At 39.5% G+C, this 12,152-nt stretch overlaps 1 protein-coding gene across 1 annotated transcript in view; it reads right to left on the minus strand.

Annotated features, from left to right (window-relative positions):
- The window catches only part of ARHGAP15 (Rho GTPase activating protein 15), a 319,965-nt gene that overhangs the window by 131,206 nt on the left and 176,607 nt on the right, over positions 1-12,152 (minus strand). The window contains exon 8 of the mRNA XM_082483158.1: positions 10,192-10,314. Within this exon, the coding sequence (XP_082339284.1) occupies positions 10,192-10,314 (123 nt within the window). The remainder of the gene's footprint in view (positions 1-10,191; positions 10,315-12,152) is intronic.

Raw genomic sequence — 12,152 nt, forward strand, 5'->3', positions numbered from 1 at the left:
AAAAAAAAAAAAAAGAGGAAAATACATTAAGACATATTATTAGTAGTGGGATTTTTCTCTCTTCTGAGCTTGCATATTAATTAAAAACTCAGCTATTGAAGACGGACAGACAAAGTTGGAAAAAAAATCCTTTCTGAGTCCTAGTGGTTGTTAACTCCTGCCACAGAACCAAATATAATAATAATATATAATATTATATATAATAATATATATATTATATATATAATAACCAAGTATAATAATAAAACCTGCTGCCCGTTAGCACTCGGATACTTCCCCTGGGCTCAAGTTTCAGTTGCCAATTAGACCTTGACCTTGACCTTTCTAAGGCTTGGAGGTCTCTGGAGTTTGCTTGGACCTGCCGTAAAAAAGTGAAGGCCGTTCTAGAGTTACAGCTCAATGTCTTGTTGAATCCAAATCCTCCATGATATTAACTGATGGTCCAACCTTGAAAATCCTATTGTCAGGCAGCCTGTCTCTTCTGCACTTAGAGTTTCACTCTTGCCATAGAGTACTGTAGGGATGCAAGGGCTTCATTATTTTGCATCATTAGGACTTTGTATAATTTCATCTCATCTTTACGAGAGTTTTTTTTCATGCCACCAAGTTACCCGTTTAAAAAATAGAATGTACTAGTTGTCTTTTGATGAGGATTGAATCTTAGACCAAGTTTAACTTGATTTGTGTTGTTTCTTTCATGACTAATCATTTAAGTAGATAGTGCTACGTTTAAGTTATTATGATTTTAAAGTCTTCAGTAACTTTGAATGTTGACCTTAAAACATATTTGTATAAGCAGGTTAAACTCCTAGATTACTAATTAGCTTCCTCCACTTCATTTCCATTCTATATGTTTGAGAAATTATGAAAAGAGCAATCAGTAGTGGGGACGTTGTCAGCTAGAATCAAAATGAATCAAACAGATGAGAGAAACTACTCAATAGGAGCCAGTTAAATGCTCAAACAATAGGAGTGTACTATCATCATTTATCCGAAGAGACAGTCTCCATATAGCAATTCAACAGAGTACTCTGTTTTGGAAATAGGCTTTGTAAAGTTTTGTATAGATAGCTGAAGAGTGCTAGCACAAGCCTGGGCTCTGCACAGCAAATCCAACAAGCACGCTCACTTGCAGAACAGCAGGAGCTCCCACTGTCCTCTACAGCTCCTGTGGGTCTGGATATTTCCTCCATAGTCAAAGAATAATTTGGGTTGGAAGGGACCATTAAAGGTCATCTAGTCCAACCCCCCTGCACTGAGCAAGGACACCTTCAACCAGATCAGGTCGCTCAGAGCCCCATCCAAACGGGCCTTGAACACCTCCAGGGATGGGGCATCTACCACCTCTCTGGGCAACCTGGGCCAGTGTAACACCACCCTCAGAGTAAAACATTTCTTCCTTACATCTAGTCTAAATCTTCCCTCTTTTAGTTTAAAGCCATTATTACTCCTTGTCCAATAGCAACAGGCCCTGCTAAAAAGTCTGTCCCCATCTTTCCTGGAGCCCCATTAGGTACTGGAAGGGGCTATAAGGTCTCCGCAGAGACTTCTCTTCTCCAGGCTGAGCAACCCCAGCTCTCTCAGCCTGTCCTCATAGCAGAGGTGCTCCGGCCTTCTGACCATCTTCATGACCCTCCTCTGGACCCGCTCCAACAGGTCCATGTTTTCCTGTGCTGAGGGTCCCAGAGCTGGACACAACACTACAGGGGGGTCTTACCAGAGCGGAGTAGAGGGGCAGAATCCCCTCCCTGGCCCTGCTGGCCGCCCTGCTTTTGATGCAGCCCAGTGATCTTCCACCACCATCAGCCTGGGTGCTTTTTCCTCCAAGCAGCACACCTTTTTCTCATTAACAGACAAAACCCATTTGTTTCTTTTCTACTTTGCGAGGAGCTTCACCTTCCTATTGTTAATCACCACGATTTCTTACTAAGCTTAGGTTTCAAGAGCAACTCGTTTGCCTTTTCTTTCCTAATACCCCAGAGTAGGGATGAATCAGGGAAACCAGGTGGGGTGCATGGGATAGTTTGCGCTTCTTGATATGTATCAGAGAAGTTTATTCCAGCACCTCCCAATGCATGTCATCTGCATTCTGGTAAAGTACATCAAAGCCTGAATTTAAGTTAGCTGGAGTTTCGGCTGCAGAAGGGATAGAGTTCTGGGTTCACAGAACTACACTGAAGAAGGTTGTGTGCATGTGTGGCGTTAAGCATTAGCGAACAGTCTGTTACATGTTTTGGGGTTATGTTTCTGACAAAGCACAGTCTGGTTACATTTTCTTCATAAAACATTTATAGCTGCCTTCAGTGGTAATTATACATACAGAGATTTATGATTAAAATGTACTAGCATTTCCTCCTTTGACATCTTAATTGTTTTTTTAAAATTTTAGCAAAGACCTGTCAAATTCTTTGCATAATATGGAATGGTCCCCGATGTAAATTATGTTAAAAAGAAGTAAAAATGTATGTTATTTGGTGGACAAAGACACTTGTAAACAATTTCAGAAGCAAAACAGGCAAATAACTGCAGTGTGGTTAGATGGCAATACATGCAGAACTGAAACAAAAATAATGCGTGAGTGTTCAGCAGTTTCTCTTTTCTATTACAACCACTTTATAACCAACTTCCAGGATTATTTTGTAGTTAGTCTTTCAAACCCCAGTATGAGTGCAGAATACTTGGTGTTCCGGGGGAGGGTGGGGAGAGGAGATTTAAAAAAGACTGGAAACTATTTCGCAGTTCTCACCTAGGCCATTACTTCTTTTCTGGGTTGCAGATTCTGTATCTTCAGCAAAATGTTTAACCTCATTTTATGTAACTTTCAGTATATGGATATAATCACATCTTGTATCAAGCAATTAAGCTTTAACATATCTTTTCTTTAGAAAATAGGCACTCAGGATTGCCTTGAATGGAAGGGGCAGAAAATCAGCATTGGTAGTTGCTGGGCATCAAAAGAAATTGTGGTAAAACAATGACACACAACAGCTATGAGTTTCTTTTTTCCCCTTCTAGAAATTCATGAGCATTTATAAGTACATGATCTCATGAGTCATCCAAATACTCTGAATTCTGGGTACTCCTGAACCGCAAACTCCATGACTCTCTCCAGTCAATTGATTTTTTACTGAATCTGTTTCTGTACATAAACATGGGAATGGAAGTAGTTACACTGCTATATTTGCGCTCTTAGAGGTCACAGGGAGAGCTGAGGAAAACTCAGTTAAGCTTTGTTTGTGCAGGATTTTGAAAACGAGGAATTGTAGGAATGGCAAATTACTAACTTTTGTAAACTAGATTTATGTGTAACTAAGATTAAAATATCGTTCGCTTATTCTTTTATAGGTGTGTATACATATTTTAAAACTAGTTTGAGGGGAAACTATCCAGAACAATTTTTTCAAAAAATAAGAACTGCTTCCAAAGGGATAAAAGAAGCAAAAAAATCCTTTGTTTGATTTATTTGTGATAAGGCCCTTCAAAACTTCGTCTTTTATGACTTGAAAAAAAAAAAAAAGATGTACGCAACACCCCTAACCTCCTGTTATGACAGTTTATGTTTCCTATCCAGCTTATTTAACTCAAATGCCTGGGAAATAGACACAATTACCACCTTATGGAATGCTACTTAACTTTAAATGCTCCCCTCTGAATAGAAATCCACTTTATCTTCTCAGAGTCATTCCAGTTTCTCAGGAATTATTTCCTCTATAGGCTCCTGAAATGCTCTTGTTTCATCATTTAAAAATTCAAACTAACAATTGTTCAGAACTATCTTTTATTAGAACAAAGGCAATTCCCATACAGTGGATTCTGTTCACGAGAGCTTGTACAAAGGAGCTGCATACTATGCCCATATACAGCTTTAATCATTCACTCTTTCAGCTGTTATCAATTTAAAACCAATGAAACTCCCACACTGAGTCCATTTGAGCAGTCAATTTTAATATCTTGGGGCATCTGTAGTTATTCTGAATTGGCTGCAAAAGCAGAACTAACAAGTTAAGCTCTAACCATAAGTCTACATCAGGCTGGTAAACCATACATCAAACACAGACAGTTAGTCAATACTGTAGTATGAAAAACCAACAAGCATTTTTAAGAAGAGCAATATATTCATAATATGTTTGGTGGTATGGTTTACATTACGCATCCCTGATATCTGCACATTAAACTTTCCGTTTAAGATGGTGGGGTGTGTGACAGCTTTGCACGGGGATATAAAACGAGACACCAGAAGAGGCGGGAATGGGCATTCGCAAGTTGTATAATATAAAATGATGATTACAGCTGCAATGAATTGCTCGTTCTGGGGAGCTTCAAGTTGTCCCTGAGCCCGACTGAGCTACTTTTTTTTTTTTTTTTTTTTTTTTTGAGTAGCTCTCGCAGGCTGCAGCAAAGCCACTAATTCCGAGCTGCAGAAATCTAGTCTATGGGAGACAATGCTTCTGGAAAAGAAACAATTAAAACAAAATCACTAAAGCCACATCCTCACTGAGAATGTCATTGTTTAACTGGTTTTGGTGTACATGGACGAGATGTTGCCACACTTGGAAGGAACTCATACTTCAGTGTTTTTTATTAAAAAAACGGGGAAGGGTATGGCTAATATTCCTGTTTCTTGGGGAGAAGCTCAAATTCTGACAGGAGAGGAGAAGGTACGGTGATGCGATGCCCAAGTTTGTAGAGACGTGAACTGTGTCTATGTAATTCAGTGCCTTCCAGGAGCAGAGTTAACTCTGCTACGTCTGGATTTGAACTGCCGGACTACCCGAGCTTTTTATTATCATCGAAGTTGTTTGTTTTCTTTGTATCTGAATGCTGGGAGGGAAAAGGGGGAAAGAGAACAAGAAGGCAAAATAAAAGAGGAATGTACAGAAAGAGGGATAGAAGAGTAGGCACCACAGCAGTGAATTTTTTGGAGGGGGAAAGGGTACGGTTGGAAAGGTTCATATTCTGAACGGTGACTTCTTCTAGCTGCTCAATCTGTAGAGTCAGACATATTAAGTCAGACATTAAAATGATGCTGATCCCAGACTGGGCTCCAAATAATGCCACGACGCTTTTACAGTAAGTGGGGCAGGTCCTCAGCTGACTGAAGTCAGCGAGATTGTCAGCGGAGCTCCCCTGATTTATGCTAGCTGGGAATCTTGCCAGTCCTTTTAACTTGGAGATTTACTCTATATCGCTGATCTGTGGTGGTCATCAATTTAAAAAAAAAATTACATTTGTGAACAGTTACTATTAAATGGCATATGAGCTACCAGATTTGCTTCACATTCTCAGAAAAAGGGAAAATAGAGACTACTGCAGACACTGGTCTCTTTTAAGAAATGATGGTGTTTTACTGCAGACAAGAGCTCATTTGAATTTAAAGGGCGTGGGTCTGCTGTACTCCTAAAAACAAGTTTCCCAAAATAAAATATTCTCAAATTATCTGAATTATTTCTGACCACCGCACCAAAGGAAAAAATCACTTTGTCCAGTGTTTGGCCACCCACAAGGTTTGGGAAACGTACTTCCAAATGTCCATGCAGAGGTCAAAGAAAGAGATACCCTTGTGACCCACTGTCCCTGCAAGTGAAAGGAAACTTTTCCTAACTTTCCCTAAGTTATTATGGGCACCAGATCACTTGCCAAACTCCTGCGTAACCCAGAATTAGAGAACACACCAAAGGTAGGTCTTAAGCTACTCTTATGGATTTCTCATGAATATTACATTCATGACGTTGAAGTGCTCCAAGGTCCAGTGAGAGGTATGAGACAATAAAGATGTTTTCCCTTGTCTGGAAATAAAATGGTTGGTGACCTCTGTGCTGCTATCTGCACAACCACCAACATATGCTGAGCCCTGTTCCATAGGCTATCAAGCCAAATCACAGCTAGTTCCTTTCACTAGCAATTGAGTGGCTTTTATTTTCGTCTTGAAACTGTTGTAACCATTCCAATTTTTATGCTGTTTTGGGTTTTGCCTTAACTTAACTTACGAAATAAATTCAATGAAGTTACTTTGGTGTCTAGCTTTTGGGAAAAAAAAAAAAAAAAAACACCCCCAAAGAACTAGATTAATTTCTTGCCAGCTGCATAACTGCATTTTCCTCATTTCCCACAGTGTCATTTATGTTAAGTTGTTACTCATGTTTTTTTACCATTTACTGGAAGTGTATTTTGCGATAGCCTATTACCAACACAACCACCATAGCTTTAAAATCACAGTTTCAGAGAAGATTTTTTTTTTTTTTTTGTGGACTAGAAAGGCTCAGAAATCAGGAAGTTAACAGGCCAATATCAAGTTGAAGGTTGGCAATTCATTTTGGGTAATATTAAATCATGACAAAGCTCAAACATGAAGATCAAAGTTCAATTATAGACTATAAAGTAGTTTTAAAAGAGAAGATTTATATATTATTTTTCTAGCATATTAGTGCAGATTCTGTAAATTCTGAGAATATTTCAGTCCCGAGGAACTGAAGACCCCTGCCCTAGCATATAAATTTGAATACAGTTATTCTCGAAATAACACTGTTAAAATGGCAGGCATGGAACATGCCTCTTGCTTGCTATTTCTAGGTTTGTGTGCATGTGTGGATATATATGAACATAAGAGTGCATATGGACACGTACATATTATGCAAAAGTGCTGTATTACACGTCATCTCATTATGAAGAAAGACTGAGGGAATTGGGTCTCTTTAGTCTGGAAAAAAGACGGTTGAGGGGGGACCTGATCCATGCTTATAAATACTTCAAGGGTGGGTGCCAGGAGGATGGGGCCAGGCTCTTTTCGGTGGTGCCCAGTGACAGGACAAGAGGTAACGGGCAGAAACTTGAGTATAGGAAGTTCCACCTAAACATGAGGAGGAAGTTCTTTACCTTGAGGGTGGCAGAGCGCTGGCACAGGCTGCCCAGGGAGGTGGTGGAGTCTCCATCTCTGGAGACATTCAAAACCCACCTGGATGCCATCCTGTGCAACCTGCTCTAAGGTGTCCCTGCTCTGGCAGGGGGGTTGGACTAGATGATCTCCAGAGGTCCCTTCCAACCCTATGATTCTATGATTCTATGATCTCGAATATGATTCAAAATGCTTCTGGACCAAAGATATCTTGTGTAAACACGAGTGAGATGATAGAATAAGAAGGACTGACGGTCTTCGTTAGGGCTCTCGTTGGAACATGAAAAGCCCCCGTCCCCTGTCCATCGCAATGAATAGAGCCAATGGGCTGGTCCCATTCTGGCTTCTTTTATGCAGAAGACTAGAAAGCAAATGGGACAGCGGTGGCAAAAAATAACTTTTAGTCATGTAAAACATCAGCGTGTCTTCACTTTCAGATCAACATGCAACTAACATTTATATATTGGTCTGCTACATTCCCTTGTCCGATGATTATCCACCTACTTCTTGTTCTTCTCATTTCTTAACTACCTGCTTTCTTTACTACACGGATATTTGCTACATTCTACTTAAACTAAGTTTTGCTAAGAGTTAAATGACAATCACATAATTTCTAGATTTTCTGATAACAGTGCTGGCAGAACAAAGTACCCCAGGAGATCAAACTGCTATTTAATTTTGAAGCCTGTATTCCCAAATTTGGTTAATGTGGAGAAATGTGTCGAGTCTTCTGGCCAAGTGTGTACACATCAGTGACTAACAGAGCCCAGAACTGTGTTTAAGTGAACTTACCACCTTAAAATGTATTTACTCATGACTATAATTTACGTGTTAAATTTATTGGAGTTTTGGTTCCAATGTGACACACAATGTAAAAAATCAATATAGATTTGAGAGCTTTATAGTGCCCCTGGCAAATATGAATAGCACTTGATGAAAAGTGAAGGTTTTCACAGCACCTACAGTGCCACTGCACTGGAGTAATTAACACCACACGCTTCACCGATATTTATATCAATTCTTCACTAGCACACAGAACAGCTCTTTGTCAGAAATTCGGTACCGAGATGTCCTGCAAGGCTTTAGACACACTTTTATTACGAGCCCCTATTTTAAGGGATTTACAATTCTGACAGAAGTATTTCCCTATGGGATAAAAGTTAGTATGCATGTTCTCAGAGCTGGAGGAATTTTTTCTTGTAAAAATTGGTTAACATTTTTTTCCCTTAAGAAACGAGCAAATAAATAGTTTTGAGAGGTTTCTGCAACCATTTAAGTCACCTTTAGAAAAATAAATAGATGCATCTTGTAATACCAAATTTGGCAAGCTTTTCATTTTTAATCTGGATGGTTGCATTTTGTGATTTAAAAATATTCTAATGTGAGCCTAAAAATTAACATTTAAAAGTAGTCTCTGTATAAGCAGTGCAACTGCATTTTCATAACATTTTAACAGATTAAGGGATAAACTCTGGTGAAGACAATGAAGGAACCTTATCAAATAAGCATTTCACATAGACTTACTGTAGATCGGAATTAAGCCGTGTTAACGAATCCTGCCTGATTTGCATGGCCAAAAACCTAATCCTAATGAAACTTCATGGTAGATAACTAACATGTTTTCTTCGTGGTAACATTAGTTTGGTAATAAAACCGTGCTGGGTACCGGGTTCTGAATTACTGTGTCACGAATCACGCATCTTCGTTATCCATGGCAGAGTATCCCAGGTAGAACCAAGCTATGTTTATGAATCAAGAGCTTAATGCAACTGTAGCCAAGACCAAACGCATCTGGCTTTCCTAGAGAGATATATTAGAGGATGGATTTGAGTTATGCTAATGAATCTGTATTTGTTAGCAGGGATCACATCTGATCCCTCTGTAACACCGCAGGAGATTCATCAGCCACACTTTATTAAACTAAAAAAAACACCCACCCTTAAATCCAGAAATTAAAAGACTATAAATTACTACTCTATTACTGTAATAACTGAAACAAACTAATATGATGCATTCAAATCCCACCCTCAACCCACAGAGTACTTCAAAGAGGCAAAACCCTCCAATGTATTGAAATCAGATACTATGAGTGTGTAAGGACAGATCCTGAAAGTTTGGCGTGTGAGCGTGCACACCTCACACGCAGATATTTACGTATAAATTACAGGTTTTTGAAGTTTCTGTGGCAGTCAGAAGCAGAAGCCCATCACTAAGGCACGTAATGATTCCGTATAATGAAGACTTCCTTACAGTCAGCAACATTGCACTGAACATTTCTGCACCTATCTAAAGCATAAGAACTTAATTCATAAAACCTTCTCCTTTTCTCCAGACGTGGGCCCAGCTGGTGTTTAACCCTTGTGGCTGCTGTAGCCTTTGCTGGCCGAGGTCAACCTCTTGGCTCAGGACAGACAAGTTTAATACGCACCAGCAACACCCCTTGCCATTTTTGACACACCACTGGAAAACTCGCACTCCAGAGATTGACAGGGGCTGCTGGCGAAATGCCTCTTTCTAGTCAATTTGCATGTGCAGTTGTGGGTTTCACACATAATAATTTGGGAGTGCGTAAATTTTTAAAGCATTATTCCAGACAATATTTGAAAACATGGCTTTGCTCGATTATTAGTGGTCAGAAAGCTACTGCCTTCAAGTTCACTACCGGCTTCTTAGCAAAACGCTTACTCCTTGGATAAACTAACAAACACGTTTTATCAGAGAGACAATTTTTTAAGGATATGTGAAAGTGATGGCTGACCAACTTAGCAAGAAATTGGAGTAGGAAAAAAGTCACAGATTCAAAGCATTTATTATTCACTGGCACGTATTTTAAATTGTTAAAAATGTGTTTTGTTGGTGAGTTAGAAAAATAACAAGAAGACAGCAGAAAGTATTGCAGCCTACCCCAGAAAACAAACTACTCAGCACAGCATCTGAAGTTCCTATTTCGGATTCCAAAATGTGAGACTATATCAACCTTCTTCTCTTAAAAAGAAAAGGAGTTGTGCAACATGTCGGTTTGCAATGTGTGTGGTGATTGCCTGTGTTAAGCGGAGGGGCTTCTGCCACACGCACGCCAAAGCAGAAGAATTGAGGCAGTCAGATATCACAGAGAAGTACGTAACAATAGGCTGATTTTTTTCTTTACAGTTCAGCAGTGTAAGTTTTATGAGGTACAACAACAAAAAGGTACCTAAGATGTATTTGTCCAATGCACTTCTTCATTTAACTGAGAATGAGAAATCCATTTCTGGGCTTTTACTTTTTACTCCAAAAAAAGTATGTAAGACTGAACACACCTTTAATAAGTCCCTTTTCTTGCAATGTTTTCAAGGAGGGTCTTCGGGAGATGAACTTCTTTAATCTGCTTTTCACTCGGCTTCTGTCATTTGTGTCAGAGGCACTGTAGTTCAGTCTGAAAACTAAAGGAAATGAAAAGAAAAAGCTCCAGTGAAACGATATTTTTAAACTAATAGTAGTTTGCTCAAACATCCTTAGAAAATAAGGGCCACAGCTAGCCTAGTAAAATCGTGCGGTAGGTCAGGAGTGTAGCCGGTTGGATGGTACAAAACATCTGATTAATACTCCTGCGAATAAACATGATGAGTTCACTCTGCTGGTTATTCGCAGAGTTGTATTATTTATTGCCCATAAGTATTTGGATGGCGACCAGTTTTCTCATGAAACGCTCACGAATCCCACAAGTTTCACATGGATGATTTTTCAACTGAAACTCTGGACGCGAAGTGTGCTATGCACGATTAGCCATATACTACTTGTTATGAGAAAGGATGGATGGTTACACCACTAGTGAAGGACTGAATCCTCTTGCCAAGATGGATTAAGCGTTATATATATATTTAATGCAGCTATAGAAAACATGGCTACACGCCATGAAATGTGTGCAAGATGCATTAATTTATGGAAAGAAAAGTATTCCCGTCCTAATGATTATATTTTATTATATTTAGGCATTTACAAAACTGAGAAATATTTTGAGCTCAATTTATTCCTGCTCTGTGTCAAAACGACATAGAACCCAGCTGCAGAAAATCCCCTGGAGGAAGTTTCAAAGGCATAAATTTAACTTCTTCTCCGCTGAGGTGCTTACAGGGCACCATCATAGCTATCAAAACAGGCAGTATGAGCAGGAAGGAGAAACTCGGCGTGCTCCAGAAGCAGCAGTGATGCCATGGGAAGACCTTCTCCAAAAGTTTCTCTGAACGAGCAGATTTTTAAAGTTTTCTAACAAACCACCTGAGTCTCACCACTCCCGAATAACCCTTGTCCCGTGCCCTGGGCTCTTTCACCCTGCCCGTTCCCCCAAAAGCTGAGCAGGCGAACGAGGCAGCCGGAGCTGTGCAGCCTTCCCGGGCGAAGGACCTCCAGCTGAGAGAGGGGTGGCTTCTCCTCTCTGTGGAAAGAATACCTTTCCGTCTTCTCTTGAAAAATCAATCAATCCACCCAAACACGGTATTCTCCACAAGCTGAACCCGCAGGAGTTGGTCCATTGTCCCTTCGACAGGATTTCTAAATAGTGCCCTGGATAATTTGGCTGCAGTTACAGAGATGCTCCCTAACCTCCGCGCCCAGATTGACTCTCTCCTACAATGCAGTGATCTTCATATAGAGGCTCCAAGGGAAAAGGGAGAGCACAAATAAAATGATGATCAGTAGTACTGGGTTATTTTGTAGCAAGAAGTTTTACGTAAGCTATAAACAGAACCAGAAAGTTTAAAGGTGCACAATTCTAAAACAATGGCAAGCTAAAATAACTGGTTAAGCAACAGTAACAACCCTGGAATATTGTGGTTTACATTACAAATCTGATTTTAACAGCCAAACTTATAAAATGGTTTACGCTTTGCTGTTGTCAAGGGAGAAAAACTTGCCAAATTGTTCATTTTAAGTAAATAGAACATAGCCAATTAAGGAAAGCAATATTTAAACACATGCCTACGATGATCAGAGCATAGTTTGCTTCTGATTTCACTACTGATTTTAACAGAAGAGTGTTCCATTTTCCCACAGCACTAAAATGACCCCACACATACTTCCACAAACTAGTAATCACACAGGACAAATAAAAGGACACTTTACTGGAAAATACACAGCTTGGTACAATAATCCATCACTTATGAAAAATAGAATTCACATTTTTTAATGGTAGCATTCTTGGAGTGATGTATCATAGAATATAAAGATTAGCATTCAATTGATGGTTGGTGCTTTTTTAACATTATAGTGGAGGACTTTTTGT

The sequence above is a fragment of the Vanellus vanellus genome, assembly GCF_965231255.1.
Source record: "Vanellus vanellus genome assembly, chromosome: 5".
NCBI lineage: Eukaryota > Metazoa > Chordata > Aves > Charadriiformes > Charadriidae > Vanellus > Vanellus vanellus.